This window comes from Lucilia cuprina, chromosome 5 (genome assembly GCF_022045245.1).
Source record: "Lucilia cuprina isolate Lc7/37 chromosome 5, ASM2204524v1, whole genome shotgun sequence".
NCBI classification, from domain to species: domain Eukaryota; kingdom Metazoa; phylum Arthropoda; class Insecta; order Diptera; family Calliphoridae; genus Lucilia; species Lucilia cuprina.
Window position 1 is genome coordinate 6,105,979 of NC_060953.1, and position 19,776 is coordinate 6,125,754.

Genomic DNA, 19,776 nt, shown 5'->3' on the forward strand with positions numbered 1-19,776 from the left:
AGATAGATAGATAGATAGATAGATAGATAGATAGATAGATAGATAGATAGATAGATAGATAGATAGATAGATAGATAGATAGATAGATAGATAGGTAGATAGATAAATTAAATAGTTTCTCAGTTTGTTTAAATCTAATTTTTGAAAAAGTAATATTTTTAGTACTTTTTTATATTAATAAAAATTATGTTTTCTTTTAACAAGTTCCAGTTAGAAATGTTAAATAATAGTTCCCAATACAATTTTCAAAAAGTAGTATTTCTACTACTATTTCTCAAATACTTATAATAATAACAACCTCTTTCGAAATAAAGTTTTTGAAATAGTTTTATCTAAAAATCTTTAACCAAGCCCTAGTAGTAGATTTTTAAAAAATAGTATTTTTATTTTTGAAATAGTTTTATCTAAAAATCTTTAACCAAGCCCTAGTAGATTTTTAAAAAATAGTATTTTTAGTACTTTTTGGAAAAATATAAAAAATGTTTGATTTTTACACAAGTTTTAGTAACTAATGATGAAATATTACATAAAATTTGATTTTTTCAAAAAGTAGTATTTTTACTACTATTTTTTAAAACCTGCAAATTTTCATCCTTTTTTTAAATTTTATAGTTTTTGGTTAAAATGTTTGTTTTTTGTAAAAAAAATAAGCAAATATCGATTTTTCTTTTGTAAAATTACTTGACTACTATTTTTCAAATCCTTAAAATTTTGGCATATTAATAACAACCTCTTTCAAAATATTGCCTTTAGAAATAATTTTAACTAAAAATCTTTAAAAAGGCCTTTGTAGCCTTTTTTTTTTAGTAATTTTACTACTTTTTTGAAAAATATGAAAAATTTTTGATTTTTACTCAAGTTTTAGTAACTAATGAAATATCACATAAATTTGATTTTTTCAAAAAGTAGTATTTTTAATACTTATTTCAAAAACCTGAAAATTTTCCTACTTTTTTCAATTTTATTGTTTTTGGCTAAAATGTTTGTTTTTTTGTAAATAAAATAAAAAATATTGATTTTTCTTTTGTAAAATTATTTTACTACAATTAATAACAACCTCTTTCAAAATATTGCTTCTAGAAGTAGTTTAAGCTAAAAGTCTTTAAAAAGGCCCTAATAAAATTTTTTTTAAAAAAGTAGTATTTTTAGTACTTTTTGAAAAATATAAAAAGTTTTGATTTTTATTTAAGTATTTGCTTCAAATGATGAAATATTGCTTGAAATTAGACTTTTTTTCAAAAAGTAGTATTTTTTCTACTATTTTGCAAAATCTGAAAATTTTCCTACTTTTTTTTAATTATATACATTTAACCTAAAATGTGTGTTTTTGGTAAATAAATAAACAAATTTTGATTTTTTTTTTGTAAAATTATTTTATTTTTTTTTAAATTTTTCTTAAAAACTAAAATGAAAATGTTGGAAGACATTTGTAGATTAAAGCTGTTGTACAAGTGATTTTTTGTTGCTTTTTCCTTGCGGGTATCACTTAACACCCTTTGGTTTAAAGAGCTATTTACTCATGTTGCTCTCCTGGTCACAGTTTGAAATGTTAAAGCTTTGGCTTAAGTTTTAAAGACTTCTAAAGCCATTGGTCATAAAGCTGAAGCATCATCCTTTACAGATGTTGTCTGGGGCTCTTTAGTTGTTTCAATTTTCTTGCTTTAAGGCTTCTTTTCTTTCATTTTCTTGATTTTCCAATTCTTCTTCACTCGAATAGTCGGCTTCATCATGAGCATAGATTGTTTCATTGAGGAATTTTTGATGTTTATTCGATTTCTTGAAGAGTTTGCGTACCGATTTTAATGCCTTTTTCAAGACTTTACTGGGTGTATATTGAGGTTTGTTGGCTGGCATGGTAGAGATGGTTGTGTTGACTAATGTTTGATAGGCCATTGTTGTTGGGTTTTAAAAAAAAAATATTATTTGTTTTTAAGGATTTACAGGAGATGTTGTTTGCTTGACTGCTGAAGCGAGTATGATACTTTTGCTTCAATGTTCTGGACTATTTATACTGTGAGTTGGAAAACAACCCTTAAGACAATAACCAATCACAGTTGAGTATTTAGGCAGGTGATTTTAAAATAAGATTTTTTAAATGCATTTTGGTTTAAGAAAAATTCTCGTGCTCTGCACGATTTTGTTTAATTATGCTAAGCAGGTAAAAATGGGAAAATTTTATTTGTTTCGAAAATGTTTTAAAAACTCTGCACGTGTGCAGGGAATTTTGTATATAGTGTTCAGTGTAAGGTTCTTTATAAGTTACCTGTATAGCATAGGAATTAATCCTCAGAAAACTAAAAATTTTCTTCAAAACCGTGGGAATGTTTAGTTTTGAAAAAGTGATTTTATTATTTGAAAAAAAAGGATCACAAACAACAACAGCAACTTCTACTAACAAAATATTAAACCAACAACAAAACTATTAGAAAAAATTTTGCATTTATATTCTTTTTAACCCTAAGACCGTTAAAAATTTATTATCTTTTATGCTAAATCTATAATTTTCTAGTTTTTAGTTGTTGGAAAAATGATAGACCCTTGTTAAACATATGTTGTCTTTTTCACTTTTTCTCTCAACTACATTTACACAATTCCCTCAACTAACTATTAATTTGCTGTTGTTGTTGTTTTTAGTATATAATTTAAATTTGTATGCTTTATATTATTTCCTTTTGACTTGTTCATATTGCTTGGAATACAAGTGTCTTTTATGTTTTTTTTCTTTTGTCTTCAGCTCGAGACCTTGTAAATTTCTATGGTTTAATCAAATGAACATTAAGCAACAATACTATGAAAATATTATGTTAATTATGGTGTTAATGTTTGCAAATAATTACTATTAATAGCTCGTGGAAACTGTAGGGGACAATGCTAAACAAGGTCATTGAAAACTGGCGCAAAAAAAGTGAAGGTCAAGTTAAACATTTTGCTTTAAAAATTTTGTGCAGAAAATCTAATTATAGAAGTTTTTGACTATAGAATACTGTCCTCTCTGTCTTAGTTGGCATCAGCTGCCCTAAGCCTTTTTCTTTAGAAAGTCTTCATTAGTGTTAATTTAGTGCTAATTAGTTTAGTTAAGCTAGCCTTGGCTTTAATATGCTCTAATCAATCTTTTAAACCATTACGATTGCGAAATTGCCTAAAGATAATCTTCCTTAGGTCTCAATTTAGTTGTCTAAACTGTTACGTTATGCAGTTTCTCTTAAAGACTAAGACTGTCCGACTTTCTTTCTTGCCTGGGCTTAAGAAGCTTTCACACCTTCAAATGCCGTTCAAACTTTCCAATATTTTACGCTGCAATTTTTCAAATTGCTAAAACACTCTGATCAGGATATCAGCTATCCTGATCCTTTTTCTTTCAAAAGTCTTCATTAGTGTTTATCTAGTGCTAATCAATCTTTAAAACCATACTGATTGCGAAATTGTTTTAAAGATATACTTTTTCTTGGACCAGCACTCAGGTTATGATCCCTAGTAATGCTGGTCCAACTGGAACTAGGAAAATATGTTGTGGGTAAGAGGATAGGAGAAGTTTGTGGACATTTCATTTAAACCTTTTCACACCGCAAGTGATGGGGAATACTTCTGCAGGAAGTTTGTTGCACATACGAACAGTGTGACAGAATAATGAATTTTCCCTGCAATGTGTTGTGCGGTCCAATGGCCAATCGAACAAAAATGCGGCTATCGGGAACGAATTCCCTAATATCAGATGAACACATTCCATTAAAGTATCGAAAAAACAGTGAAATATACCGCACGTAGTGATGGTGCTTCAGTGAGTCAATAGAGTTGGATACCCTGCCAATAAGTACCATCGCTCTCTCTCTCTCTCTCTTGTACCGGTCGAGTAGGTCCAAAATAGACAACGAAGCTCCGATCCATACATGGAAATGTATTCCATTTACGGTCGGTGTAGGAAGTTTGTTCCACATACGAACAGTGCTGTCGTATGCTTTGTAAAAATATACTGGTATCGGAAATGAATTCCCTAATATCAGAGGAACACATTCCATTATAGTATCGATAGAACAGTAAGATACACCTCACGTTGCGGCGGTGCTCCAGTGAATAAATAAAGTTGGATATCCTACTGTCACCAATAAGTACCTTCGCCCTCTCTTTTACGCGATCGAGTAGTTCCAAAATAGACTTCGAAGCTCCGACCCATACATGGAAGTCGTATTCCATTTTCGATCGGATGCAAGTGCTGTAAATAGTAAAAAGATCAGATGGAATGAAGTATGTCTTACACCGTTTCAAAAAACCGAGAAAGCTTCTTCCGACAGTTGGAAAATGTGCTTAGTCCAACGAACAACGCACTGTGTTTTCATGCCCAGAACATCTGATTCCTTAATATTTACACCACCCATAAATCTAGATGGACCAATATTATCTACTATACCTTTATGTGATTAAAAACAACATTAAGACTTGTGATCACTAAAATCGACTCTGTTAACACGACCCTATTCAGAGATTTTTACATTTCTTCGTTATCGCGTCTGTTGTTCGCCTCATTACTAAAGTCGTTGGTCGGAATCGAAGCTACAAAATCCGAGGGGACTGACTAGAATACAAGCTACCAATCCGCCAAATGAGCCAAAGCAATACTCCATAAATTGTGGAACAAAAAGGACTATCTATTATCGGCCCAACTCATCTCAGGAAATTTGTACTGAATTCAATTGGTTCATGGGGTTGGAAGAACCCTATCGTATGCTTCCAAACATGAGAGCGTTTAGAAAGAAATGTTTGTGATGTTTGATTTTTCCCACTTTATAGTCCAGATCTAGGCTCACTCAACTACAATTTGTTTGAATCGCACAGAACGTGTTGTCCAAGAAAAATCCCATATTTTTAAATTATACATTCAATAGTTTAAAGTATAAAAGGTTTTTCTTTTTACATAACATCATTGGACCATCATTTATAGGAAATTGAAACTTTAAATTTGAATTATTAGATTAGATTTGTAGGAGATCTCTTTCAGATTTTTTAAAATGATCAATTCTGACATAAGTTTAATAGTTTGGGAGAATTGCAACTGAAAATCTCTCTGTTTTTAAGAGCTAGATCGTTTTCGAATGGGAAAGCTGCTCCCTTCGAAGATGTGAGTGATTGCGACACTAAGTGACCTAATATGCAAAAAACTTTTTCGTGAAGAGATATTCTTAAAGCCTCGTTACCTAGAGATCACTGTTGTATAACAAAATTAGCAATCGATGCTGGATAATGCAGTTCATTGGTAATGCAGTGTGTTGTATTTTTGCAACATTTATACGATACATTGTTGATTGCTAGTGTGAAGAAGATTTGAAGGGACTTAGTTGTGAAAAAACTATATCACTAAGATGTGTAACCGTGAGATAAGGCTGGGCAATCATAGATATCCTGAATGACCTTTTCTCTAATATCGCAACTGCGACAGTATTTCTTAAAGAAGAACTAATGACGATTCACATTCTGAACCCCTTTCAATGATTGTTCTCTTAATTACGATCTCTCATTGCTGATGATTATTAGCTCCATATTCTCTTAACAGTTTGGGTAAAAATTCCTCCATTGTAATGTAATTCAAAAGAATTACACATTAACCTATGTAAACGTATGTAAATTGTCAAAAAAAAAATAAACGAAATTGCATCATACGTTTAAATTTCTAAATTATTAGTATACATTTTTTTCTAATGACTTTTTAAGCAGCTTCCCAAAAAAATTTTCATATATAAAACTAATTGCTTAAATTCCTTAGAAAAATTTCTTACCTAAGAATTTTTGCCCAAAAAAAAATTTAATATTTTCATAATTTGCCTGCTATTGTAAAAAAGGATATTCATAATTATTTGCTTGTTTCAACTACAATTTTTACAAGACTTACACAAATTTCTTACAACATGCAAAACGATGTGAATTTGTATTCATATTAGAGATTAAAGATTTAAAAATGACCTTAAATTATGGAATTTAAAAATTTTCGAAAATTATTTAAGAGTCTTAGGAAATGTCAAAAAATATGAATATTAATATTTAATATGCATGTAAACTAATCGTTTAAGAAGGATTGAGAGAATATGAAGAAAAGAAAGGGGGAATTAGCAAAGGATTTTATATACAGGAGGTAGAGAAATTAAAAGATTTTGAGCTAAAAAAGTTGTGTTCTAGGTCTGTTCTAGTTCTGTTCTAGTTCTGTTCTAGTTCTGTTCTAGTTCTGTTCTAGTTCTGTTCTAGTTCTGTTCTAGTTCTGTTCTAGTTCTGTTCTAGTTCTGTTCTAGTTCAGTTCTAGTTCAGTTCTAGTTCAGTTCTAGTTCAGTTCTAGTTCAGTTCTAGTTCAGTTCTAGTTCAGTTCTAGTTCAGTTCTAGTTCTAGTTCAGTTCTAGTTCAGTTCTAGTTCAGTTATATTACAGTTCTTCAATTCATTTTTATTTTAATGACAATCACTGCTAACTAACCTTCCTACAACCTTAAAAAACTCCCTTAAGTTATAGAACATTCTAGGGAGTGTAGTGTTAAACATTACACCCCTATTCATAGTTACATATAATATTCACTTACTACTATGAATGAGGCTATAAATAAATCTTATTGTTTTTATCTTAAAAAAAGCATTTTTTACAATAAAACTAATCTTTACATTATTTTTAAATGTTTATTTTATTTTTTCAAAATAAAAGAATACAAAAGTACAAATTCGCAGAATTTTTGGTACTTTATGTGTTTTTTGTGTGCACGTGTGACAATTTTCTAGTTTGTTTTTTTTTTCACTAATGTAAAGTTGACAAATAGTTTTTTAAAGGTTTTTGTTTTAATTTTATTTTTGTAAATAATTAAAAGAACAAAAAAAATTTATACAAAAAAAGAACTAAATGTATCAAATGAACCGAAAAATTTTTTGGAAAAAATTTTAACAATTTAAATGGTAAGAGGGAATAATTAGATGGCCATAGAGCACGTACTACTACGATTTGTTTAAGATTTAGTATATTTTTTTTGTGTCAAAGAAATCGGCAGAGTTTTACCAGGTTGAAAGGAAAGTGAGACAAAGATTTTTTAATTAACAATATTTTGGGAAAATTATCAATAAAAAGGAAAAGGGAATAAAGAATCTAATAATATACCAATAATTTGAAATTTCTTGAAAACGTCCTTAATAGCGTTCAAAGTACCTATTAGCGAAATTTTTGACATATTGTCTTCCCATACTTAAACGAACGTCAGTATGGTTTTCTTTGCGATAGCACTAAATGAGACCTACTTGCCCTTCTTCGGGAAATAAAAGGTCGAGTTGGTAACTGCTTCTCTGAAGCATTCTGAAAAATCGCTATATACGAGTTTGTTATTGACGGAATCGCAATAGAGTTAAAAATAAATAAGGACAAACCGCAAAGTTCTGTTTATCCTTCAGACCCTATTAGAAGCTCCTGATAGTCTGCGAAAGAGAGTATTGGTTTAACAACTGAAGCACGTCGGAATAAGTTAGGTGCTGTTGTTGTAAGTTAGGTGCTGTTGTTGTAACGTAAGATAGACCTCTTTAGGAAAGTGACTGTAAGTGTAAATGTTAAGAATGTGTTGATGGTTGGAATACAATATTAATGAGAGAAGCTCTCCTATCTTTATGCCCAAATGAATGTGTTTAATTTTTCTCTCTATGAATGTGTCGAATAAAAACAAGTTGTACGATCGGTTGAATGGTATTAAATGTACAGTATTCATATTCAAAGAGATAACGATTGTTAGAGAATATATATTGCTCAAGTAGTAGATCAGATGTCCGCCAAGTGTAGCGGATCATGATAATGATTAGTCTCCACGTAAAATATTTCAAATGAATGTATCGAACGATAAAGTTGTATGAGGTATTCGTGTTAGTGTGTTATCGGTAAAAATTTTCTACTTTATACTTGTCGAAATATAATAGACTTACGACAATGTATGAGAACAACTTGTATTGATCGTTTGTAGAGACCATTGGATAGAAGCAATGTTTCTGAAGTATCTCAGAAGTTATTCAGTGGGGTAACGATTTTTAGAGAATATATTGCTCAGATCAGATGTCCGCCAAGTGTATCGGATCATGATGATGATTTGTGTCCACGTTTTATCGTTGTTGCTCTGAAATTAGCGAACTTGTTCTCTAAATCGGTTTTCTTTTGAAGCGCATAACTATTTATGATCGCTTAAAAGAACAGGGAAAACTCGATGCCTATGCCTTAATATCTGACCTTCTAAAGCCCTTTCCTGTCACTTGCCACCTAAAGAGAATTATATCGAGTGTTCTCGATACAAATTTTCCCTGAGTGCTGATCCTAAAGAGAACTATATGAAAACTTATAAAGAACGTTATGATTTTGAGTTTGAATTCAAATTGAATTGAATTGAATTTCAAATACCTAATCTGCAATTCCCTAACGTTGTAGCGATCTTAGTTAAGTACTCTTTACTGATGATCCTCCGGTCATTCTAACGTCTTGTTGGTAGAGAGAGAGGAATTGTTTAATAAACCCCTCCTACAACTTCTATTCTTGTTATGAAAGGTGTGAGATCTAGTTTATGAAGACCTAATTGTGAACTATATGAAGACCTATACATGAACTGAAATTGACTTTAAAATCACAGGAGGAAATTGATTTTCTTTGAAATGCCTAATCAGTAATTCTCTGGCTTTGTTCTGATCTTAGTTGAGTTGGAATTACTACACATTTTATAGATGAAACTCTGATCTTCCTAAAGGCAAAGTAAGGAAGGATTCATTAACGTGTCATATAACTTCGGGTCTTGGTGACGGTAGCGAAATGTTAAATCTAGGATAATAGAGATCTAGGATAATATAAAGTGTAATTGACCTTAGATAAGTTTTAACTTCTACACTTTTTACAGATGTAACAATGATCCTTCTAACATCTTGTTGATAGAGTGATGAAAGTTTTATTAACGTCTCATCCATTCATGGTGACGATGGCTAAAAGTTATGAAAGATGAGAGATCTAGTGTCTGAAGGACTAATAGTCCACTTTATAAAGTTTAATAACGATCTATAGGGTTTAAGAAGAACGGTTGAAAACATTTTTTAATATAATTTCGGAATTCCTCCTTGATTCCCGGAAGTTTTTAAAAATTATGTAGCTCCCTGGATTCATATTAACTTTTCGCAAAATATAAACCGGCCTCGATAAATATTTCAAAAACAAATATCCTCCTAACGACTTGTTTATAGAGCGATGAAAGTTTCATTAACGTCTCATCTATACTTGGTGATATAATTGCGGAACTTCTCGTTGATTCTCGAAAGTTTTTAGAAATTATTTAGCTCCCTGGATCCACATAAACTTATCGCGAAATCTAAACCGATTTCGATAAATATTTAAAAAACATAAAATGTAATTTGTTATAAAAAACAAATCATTGACTTTTTTAAAACTTGCTCGAAAATTTAGCCTTTAAAATTTTTGTAATAATGATCCTTAAAGTAGGCAATAGATTTTCTAAACTTTCTTCCTCTTTCTGATTGGTTTTTTGAATTTGTTTAATGTGATCAATATCCACTCTATTATTATCAAAAAATGTCTCTTGAATAGTATTCTTTAGAAATGTTTTACTAATGATCTCAAAAGTATGCTATAGTTTTTTAAAGTAACTCCTTTATAGTTAATTTATTCTTATTTGAATTTGTCCTTACAAATCTGTCTCTTGTAAGAAATAGCAATAGATCGTTTAACTTTAAAGAGAAATCTTAAAGGATTCTTAACAGATTTGTAAAACTCTTAACTTAAATTAATAAGTAAAGAGAACCCAAAAGTATGCTGTGTTATTTATAAGTAGTTTATTTGCAAAAGATCTTGTGTTAGCACAAAACTATGCTATACTTTTTTTGTTAACTGATGATATTGTGGGATATTTTCAATAATTTAAAGAATTGTTTGTGTAGAATGCAATTATTTAACAAAATTTTGTTTTAAATAACGATTTAAAAGACTAAAACCTGAATAAGTAGAAGAATTTGTAATAAAATAAAAAGATTTTTTGTTTTTAGTTTAAATAGTTTTTTATTTTTATTTTTTTTTAATATTTCTATAAAATTTGCTTTTGTACTATTATTCATCTTCTAAAGATTTTTTCCCCATTTTAATGAAATGCTGATTTACTGTTGAGCTGCTGCTTCACTGTTGAGCTGCTGCTTTACTGTTGTGCTGCTGCTAAACATGATGACCCATTTTTTCTAATTCTCTTTCCTAAGATCCGGTTAACCAAGATCCTTTATGCGAGAGAGAGAGAGAGAGTACCTTTTTAAAGTCTTTTCGACCTTTTCACTGCTTTCACTTTAGAATTGAATGGCTGTTGACTCAAATTGCTCATTTAACCAATTTTGATGTTCCTCTTCAGTCATACAAGTTGAAATGACTACAGGACCCGAAATCATTTGTTTGGTAATGATGTTGGATTTCTTTGTGTTACTGCTGCTGTTGTTGAAGATCTTGCGTACAGTTTTCATGAGTTTCAAAACGCTCATGGCTGGAGATAGAGAAGATTTATCAATGCTCTTGTTGATGAAAGTTGAATTGAAGTTGCTGATGGTGGAGTTGTTGTAGATGCAAGCCATTTTTGCTAAGTTGTTTTTTTGGATGTTGCTTTGCTGAAGGAAGACAAATGAATGATACTGTTGTGTACCAAAGGACTGCTATTTATACTCGTCCTGTTAAGAGCAGGTCCTTGGCAGGGGGTCTTTTCTCAATTTCATCTCTTTCTCTCTTTTAGTGTGTGTTGCTCGCAGAAAACTACCTGCTTGCTTTTTTAAGGGTTTCAAATTCCTTTAGTTGTTGTTTTTTTTTTTTGTTTAAATACGATCCTTTTCTGTTGTTGTCTTGTATAGTTTTCAAAACAAGATTTATCTTTTTTTCGTTATCCCATATCAGGTTTTTAGTTGTATTTTTCTACCTGCTTTTGTTTTGGATTCTTTTTCATTAGTTTTGGGGTTAAAGTATTTTTTTTGGGATTGTTTTATTTTCTTTTCTCGTAAATTTATTATGAAATATTTTTCAATGACACTTTAATCTCTTCCATATATTCATGATTTTTTTGTGCAAAATTGTTTTGGGGGTACAGTCTCTGTTGAGACCTTTAAAATTTGCTAGATTTCTTTTCAGTTCATTTTAGAAGTTTGTTTATATTTTTCTTTTATCATGATTTGTTGGGCAAATTCCTTAAGTTTGAGGGTTTCTTTAACTCTTTAATTTGCTTTTTCTTAAGATTTTTTTCTCAGATAAACAGACGGACAACAGCTACTGATCATTGAACTGAATTGAGGTTTTATGGAGGTTTTATTGTATTTTTTTCTTTCGAACTTAACAAGTGTTAAATTATGTAATAAGATTTATTAAAGTGTTATTGACTGATGTTTTGAACAACAAGAAGTTGTTTTTCAAATAACAAGTAGTTTTTAAAGGATTGAGGGATCACCGAAAAAAGGAGTTAATTAATCTGTTAAAAGGTTTATAAACAAACTAAAGGAAGAATATCTGTAAATATTGACAACAATTTGTTCATTTCAGAGAGAAAAATTTCGCTCCTTTAAATATAGAAAACTCGATCAGAAAATACGATCACACAGTGATCTCCGTTGGTGATGAAACATTTTTTTATATATGTAAGTAGATTAGACAATGATGAGCTTTTCTTACAAAAATTTGATCAGACTGTGATTGGAAAAGTTTATCCAATAATGATGATCTTTTCTATAGAAAAGTTCTTCAGTCGGTAATGACCTCTTCCATAGAAAAGTTGTTCAGACGGTAATAAACTTTTCGATGCAAAATTTGATCAGAATATGATGAACTGTTTTATGGTAACATTGGACAGACAATGATTGGCTTTTTTATGGAAAAGTTGATCAGACGGTAATGATCTTTTCTATGAAATGTTGATCAGACGGTGATGATCTTTTCTATGGAAAAGTTAATAAGATAGTGACGATCTTTTCTATAGAAAATTTGATCAGACGGTGATGGTCTTTTCTATACAAAATTTGATCGTTCGCTGGATATGATCCTTTCTATGAAAAGATCAGACGATCGTTTCTATAGAAAAGTTGATCAGACGTTGGTGATCTTTTCCATAGAAAAGTTTTTCTGTCTGTGATCTTTCCTTAAAAAAGTTGATCACACAATGATGATCTTTTCTATATAAAAGTTGAGCAGATGGAGACGATCTGTTCAATAGGAAAGTTGATCAGAGAGTGATGATCTTTTCTAAAGAAAATCTGATCGAACGGTGAAAAGTTGATCACACAATGATGAACTTTTCTGTAGAAAAGTTGGTCACACAATGTTGAACTTTCTATATAAATGTTGATCAGACTTTGATAATCTTTTTATTGAAATGTTGATCAAATGGTGATGATCTCCTCTATAGAAAAGTTGATCAGACTGTGATGATATTACTAGAATAGTTGATCAGAGATGCAAGATCTTTTTCTAAAGAAAAGTTGTTCAAACAGTCATGATCTTTCCTATAGAAAAGTTGATCAGATGGTGGTAATCTTTTTTTATAGAAAAGTTGATCAGATAGTAATGATCTTTATACAGAAAAGTTGATCAGATGGTGATGATCTTTTCTATATAAAAGTTGATCAGACTACGATTAATGTTTAATGTAGAAAAGTTTATTGATCAGAGTACTGAACTTTTCTATAGAAAATAATAGTTGATGGTGATGATCTCTTTTTATAAAAAGATGATCAGACAGTTATGATCATTTCTAGTTTAGCTGCCATAAGTAGTAAAACTTAGCTCTATATCATTGAGTTGTACGAATACATATCCCATCTATCTACTATCCACTGTCTGTTTTTATATGTTTTGTTTTGATTATGAATTTTCTTCAACGTAAAAAAGCAGCAGTAATACTTCATTATTATCGTGTATAACTGGTATGTAAATTAAAAAAAAAAACACATTAAAAAAATATTGAAAATTAATTTAAAATTCTGTTAACGTTATTTACAAACTTTGAATAAATTAGCATAAATAAAAGACAAACGCATACATTTACAATAAATATTTCTATAAAAATATATTTTAAATTTGATGCGTATTGAAGAAGACGAAAAACAAAAAAAAACATTGTTCATAATTTGAAAGTTATGTTTGAAAAACCTGTCTAAAGCATAAATAATTTTATTTGAAATAAATGTATGTTTTTTTTGTTAAAAATATTTTTTTTAATTTTATGTAAATTTTTGTTTCAAAAATATATTTTAAACAAATAAAAATCATTAAGTTTTTTTTTGTAGAAATTTTGTTTTGTTAAATCAAGTGTTTAACAGGTTGATATGTTTTTGTTTAATTATTATTAAAATCTGCATTTTTGATAGTGATTTCGCTGCATTTAAAATTGTGGGAAAATTTGAGAAACAAAGCGTTTTTATTTTAGTTTACTATAGAAAAAAATGCAACAATATAGAGTCAATATTACTTTCGATTTTGTTTTGTAGCTCAATTAATAGCATTTCTTTACAAAACTGTGGGAATATTTGCTAGACAATAAGCTAAAGTTTGTTAGAAAAATATTAGAAAAATATTTAAACAAAGCTAATGCAAAATAAAGCAAATAATAAAACCTACAATTTTAAATATAATTGTTTAATTCACAATCGATGTCGTATCGTTGTAGCGTTGTATGTCATAAAAATTTTTCAAATAAAATATTTTGAAACAAAAACAAATTAATAACAAAAAAAATTACGACATACTACAATACAACCGTACAACACCGATTGTGAATTGGACAAATATATTTTATAAAGCCCTAAAGAGGTCTTTCTCTACGTTTTTGTGTTCAATTTTATTTTATCTCTAGTTAAGATTTTATATCAAAAAGTACTTTTCTAAAAAAAATAATTTTCTGTTTTAATGTTATTTGTATTTTTTTAGTTTTTTCATCTAAATTCCTTGGGGGGTTTAAAACAATAACAAAAATCACTTAAAATTTTTATGATTTTTTGAAGTAAAAAGTAAACAATGAATAAACTATTTTTCCTTAATTATGTGTAACATAAGGGTCCCTTTTTTTTGCCCCTAAAAACATGCATGAATAATGTATGAGATGTCATATGAAAAGGGCAATAGCTGTTTACAACTTAAATGACACTTATACAAACTAAACACTGAGAGAAATTAAAGGACATATTTATTTCATAAAGAAAAAGAAACATAAAGTTGATCAGACTGTGTTCAACATTTTTATAAAAATGTTGACAAGACAGTAATGAACTTTTCTGTAGAAAAGTTGATCAGACTATGATGAACTTTTCTATAGAAAAGTTGATCAGACTATGATGAACTTTTCTATAGAAAAGTTGATCAGACTATGATGAACTTTTCTATAGAAAAGTTGATCAGACTATGATGAACTTTTCTATAGAAAAGTTGATCAGACTATGATGAACTTTTCTATAGAAAAGTTGATCAGACTATGATGAACTTTTCTATAGAAAAGTTGATCAGACTATGATGAACTTTTCTATAGAAAATTTGATCAGACTAAGATGAACTTTTCTATAAAAAAGTTGATCAGACTATGATGAACTTTTCTATAAAAAAATTGATCAGACTATGATGAACTTTTCTATAGAAAATTTGATCAGACTATGATGAACTTTTCTCTAGAAAAGTTGATCAGACTGTAATGAATTTTTCTATAGAAAAGTTGATCAGACTGTGATGAACTTTTTCCTAGAAAAATTGATCAGACTGTGATGAACTTTTCTCTAGAAAAGTTGATCAGACTGTGATGAACTTTTCTGTAGAAAAGTTGATCAGACATTGATGATCTTTTCTATAGAAAAGTTGATCAGGCTAGGAAGGACTTTTGTCTAGAAAAGTTTATCAAATAGTGGTAAACTTTTTTATAGAAAAGTTGAGCAGACTGTGATGAACTTTTTTGTAGAAAAGATGATCAGACTGTGATGATCAGAGGGTGATGAACTTTTCATTAGAAAAGTTGAAACAAAAACTGTTGTTTATAATTTGTCTCAGTGTATACTCCGTTTCATTACGGTATGTTAAGCATTTACTTACAATACTCATTTATGGATTCACTTTATTGGCATTTAGCTCCCCTATAACGTTTTTAAAACACTTCTTCGTTTCAAAACTAAAATTTTCAATACTTTTCAAATCTCTTTCAAAAAAACCACCACAATTTTCTAAACAACTACAGAAACACACACATATAAATAAAACATAATGATCTCTTTCAATCTTTTAAAAAAGAGAGTGAATGAGAGAGCTATAGTAAAAGCGAGAGAGTGAGAGGAGAAAATAAAAATAAACAATAAATACTGCATGTCTATACATGCAAGAATGAAAATTAATTAATTCACTGCACATAAAAAAAAACACATAGAAAACTATTCTTTACAAATAAATTACAAAATCACTTAGAAAATATAAATTTCAATAGATTTGAATTTAATGTTCTAACTGTATGTCTGTCCATCCTGTATATCTTTTTTTCTATAGAGTTTTATGGATTTTTTTTTACATAAATAAATTATTCATTTACAACAAGAGAGGGGAATGGACAATAATTTTCTTAAAATTTCATTAAGGGGTCTTTGTTTTAAAAAGCCTGTTAAGATTTATATAGAAAATTGTATATAAAATTATGATTTTAAAAAGATTTGAAAAACTCATTATGATTTTAAAATTGTGCCTTTAATGTTTTATAATATTTGATAGTTTTTCTTAATGATTAGAATATTTTATTATCAGAAGAAAATATTTTTTATTATATATTTTTGTATAAAAATCACATTATAAATGTAATTTTGGTAAATGTTTGATGGATTTATAATTTTATGAGTTTGTTATATTAATTAAGTTTATAGGATTCTTAAGAATATTGTAAAATAAAACATGTCATAAAAATTATTAATGTTAAAAGCGTGTTGATTTTAAACATTTTCGTTAATAAAATTGAATAATTTTATTTAAAAATCAAGTGCATTTGAATGTTTTTGAGGAAAAATCAGTTTTAAGAATATTTGATCAGTCTGTAATGAACTTTTCTAGAGAAAATTTAATCAGACATTGATGAACTTTTCTGTTGAAAAGTTGATCAGACAGTGATGAACTTTCCTATAGAAAAGTTGATCAATCTATGATGAACTTTTTCTATAGAAAAGTTAATCGATCTGTGATAAACTTTTCTAAAGAAAAGTTGATAAACCTTTTCTATAGAAAAAGTTGATCGATCTGTGATAAACTTTTCTAAAGAAAAATTGATCGGTCTGTAATGAACTTTTCTCTAGAAAAGATGACCAGTTAGTGATGAGCTTTTCTAAGAAGCTAATCAGATTATGACGAACTTTTATATCGAAATCTTCATCGGTCTGTGATAAGCTTTTCTGTGCAAAAGTTGATCGGACTGTGATAAGCTTTTCTGTGTGATGAACTTTTCTGTAGAAAAGTTGATTGGTCTGTGATGAAGTTTTCTGTAGAAAAGTTCATCGATTTGTGATAATATTTTCTATAGAAAAGTTGATCGGTCTGTGATGAACTTTTCTATAGAAAAGTTAATCAGTCAGTGATGAACTTTTCTATAGAAAAGTTAATCAGTCAGTGATGAACTTTTCTATAGAAAAGTTAATCAGTCAGTGATGAACTTTTCTATAGAAAAGTTAATCAGTCAGTGATGAACTTTTCTATAGAAAAGTTAATCAGTCAGTGATGAACTTTTCTATAGAAAAGTTAATCAGTCAGTGATGAACTTTTCTATAGAAAAGTTAATCAGTCAGTGATGAACTTTTCTATAGAAAAGTTAATCAGTCAGTGATGAACTTTTCTATAGAAAAGTTAATCAGTCAGTGATGGACTTTTCTATAGAAAAGTTGATCGGTCTGTGATGAACTTTTCTGTAGAAAAGTTTATGGGTCTGTGATGTACTTTTCTGTAGAAAAGTTTATGGGTCTGTGATGAACTTTTCTGTAGAAAAATTGATCAGTCAGTGATGAACTTTTCTATAAAAATGTCGATCGGTCAGTGATGAAATTTTCTTTTTATGAAATCTAAAACGTTTTTCTAAATAGAAAATCTTTCTAATAGAAACATTTTTTTGCTGTTTAATAGTTTTTCTGAAATCTTAAAAAGTTATTTTGAAATAAAAAGACTTTAGAAAAATTTAGTTTTTCTTTTTAAATAAATTGTTTTATTTTTCTTTTGCTTAAATAATAAAAACCCCTTAAAATTTTATAAATATTTTAAATGGAAGACAATTGATTTTTATAACTAAAAAAATCCTAAAAACTACAGGAAGACAATGATCATTATAAAATACAATCACAATTAATTACACATACAAAAAAATATGCAAAATATTTTTAACTAAACAATTGAATATCAATTATTTGATAAAAAAAATTATATAAATTTTCTAATTTTTCCTAAAAGTAATTTTTTTCTTTAAACGAAAAAATAAACCCTAAAAAAACTAATATCACTTTTGTTAATTTTACACAAAAAAATTAATTAAAAAAATAATAATAACTAAAACAAAATTTTCTTTGTTAAATAAAAACAAGAAAATATTGTTTAATTAAAGCTGCTACCAATGGAAATATTTTCGTGTGATGTGGAAACTTAAGCTTGAGCCCATCTATCCAATTGATTTCTCATTTGTAATTCTTGCTGTTTAGCCAGATCCATAGAGGTCCAAAAGAAAGTACCACTATTGGTGCGGGCAAAATGTACAGGAATGTAATTCTGTTGAGGCTGGACAGGCACTAAATGTTGCTGCTGGCCCTGATGGACAATAACTGCCGAATTAGCGGGACATTGTCTAATTTCATTGTAGATTCTCTGCTCCAAAGCTTCATTGGCTACATTATCTTCGGCCGCATTTAATGAGACGGGATCTTTGCGCATATCTTCCAAACTGGAGTTGTAGGTGTTTTGTTGAATTTCTGCTAGAGTTTTTTTCAGCAATTGTTTCTTTTTCACCAAACGCATTAATGGCTTGACCAGTTTCTTTAAACTGCGCATGGCCATGGTGTGTTGATCTTTTTTGTGCATATTGATGGTAGTTTCGAATTTATATTCACGAGACATAAAAGCCATTTTTTTTATAAATTTTTAGTTTTCAAAGTTGAAGTTGATGTTACTAGTTTAATGTTAGTTTACAAACTGTGCTCTTTGCCAGTTTAACGCTCCCTTTTATACCACTAGCTCTCTGTTGAAAGTTGATTTCTTTTACTCTCAATTTATCGTTTAAGTCTCTCTTTGTGCACACAACACACCACCAATAGCAAACAGTTTTCAGGCAGGTGTTTTGTTTAAACTTTAGTTAAACTCTCTCTCTCATTCACTCTATTATGCTCTTGCTTTTCTTGTTTTCCATTAAAAATGTTCTCTTTTAAACAAATATTCTACCTGCTTTAAGGTTTTTATGTATTAAAACTCTGCAGGGGAGTTTTTTTTTCTTCCAGTAATTTGATCTTTAAGTAGAGATTTAATAGTTTTTTATATTTTTTTTTAAACCAGATAAAATTCCGCTTAGAATGTTGTTCAAAAAAAACTCTATAAAATATATTTTAAGGGTTTCTTTAGCCAAAGTCCTTTGTATTTAAACAAATTTCTTAGACTTTAACCATAACTCTCAAGTGCTTTTGGAGTCTCATAAGAATATTTTCTAGAGTTTTCTTTAACAAATATTGTTTTAAGAAAAATCTTAAAAAACGGGGGTTTGTTTGTCATAGACTAGAATTTGTTTACTACTTGCATTAAAGATCAATGATCTTTCTTAGTTTTTATTATTTTTGTATTGGTCAGTGTTTTGGTTTTATTGTCTTTATACATTTATTCACTCTTAAATAGTTTTCTTAATCAATTCGATACTTAAAGAGTCAGATAAACAAGTGTTTAGAGTAAATGTTTAATTGAGTTTCTAAATGATCGTTTATTGAATAGATTCTCTATAAAAATTGATCACTAAAGAGTATAGAAGACTTAACAAAACTCTTTTATTTCATCGACAAAGTTTCAGATGCAGATATTTTTCCATAGAAAAAAAAGCATTTGACACAGAAAACTTTAGTTCAGTTCTGGTTCAGTTCTAGTTCAGTTCTAGTTCAGTTCTAGTTCAGTTCTAGTTCAGTTCTAGTTCAGTTCTAGTTCAGTTCTAGTTCAGTTCTAGTTCAGTTCTAGTTCAGTTCTAGTTCAGTTCTAGTTCAGTTCTAGTTCAGTTCTAGTTCAGTTCTAGTTCAGTTCTAGTTCAGTTCTAGTTCAGTTCTAGTTCAGTTCTAGTTCAGTTCTAGTTCAGGTCTAGTTTAGTTCTAGTTGATTTCTGGACCAAATGCTTTTCCTATATTAAAAACTCCTCTGATCCAGAAACTGTCTCTATATGAAAAACGTCTATTTCTTTATAAAAAAATCTTGGAATCGGGTTTTCTTTCTTGAAAAGTTTATTATGGAAGCTTTTCTTTATAGAAATGTTAGCAGTGAAACTCGTTTTCTTTAATCTAGTCTTTTAGGGAAAATTTTTCTAAATTCCTAGAAAATATTTTCCGTTTTTTTTTTCTTTCATTTATTTTTCTCCAAAAAATATCTTCTTCCCTTTACTCTCAACAACAACCTGTTTCCTTGTAAGAAATTATTTGGTGTTAATTTTTAAAAACTTCCTTAAATCTTCCTGTTCCTTAAGAGAAAAAAGGCCAAACTACATTTTAAACCTTATCATAAGCCCAGGTACAACATTGACCATAGACTACCCCCTACTTTGCTTACG

The 19,776-nt window shown here is 29.1% G+C and overlaps 3 protein-coding genes and 1 long non-coding RNA gene across 4 annotated transcripts in view; 1 reads left to right on the forward strand and 3 right to left on the reverse strand.

Annotated features, from left to right (window-relative positions):
* Nucleotides 1-19,776, forward strand: part of LOC124420090 — a 175,436-nt gene that overhangs the window by 122,200 nt on the left and 33,460 nt on the right. The window lies entirely within an intron of this gene.
* Nucleotides 1,370-1,932, reverse strand: LOC124420089. The gene has a single exon (XM_046951901.1). It carries the CDS (start codon nucleotides 1,891-1,893, stop codon nucleotides 1,648-1,650), a length of 246 nt encoding a protein of 81 aa, XP_046807857.1. The 5' UTR covers nucleotides 1,894-1,932; the 3' UTR covers nucleotides 1,370-1,647.
* LOC111682614 lies at nucleotides 10,062-10,651 on the reverse strand. Its single transcript, XM_023444604.2, has one exon. It carries the CDS (start codon nucleotides 10,595-10,597, stop codon nucleotides 10,319-10,321), a length of 279 nt encoding a protein of 92 aa, XP_023300372.1. The 5' UTR covers nucleotides 10,598-10,651; the 3' UTR covers nucleotides 10,062-10,318.
* Nucleotides 17,477-18,174, reverse strand: LOC111682613 (enhancer of split malpha protein). The gene has a single exon (XM_023444603.2). The coding sequence runs from the start codon at nucleotides 18,108-18,110 to the stop codon at nucleotides 17,634-17,636; it is 477 nt and encodes a 158-aa protein (XP_023300371.1). The 5' UTR covers nucleotides 18,111-18,174; the 3' UTR covers nucleotides 17,477-17,633.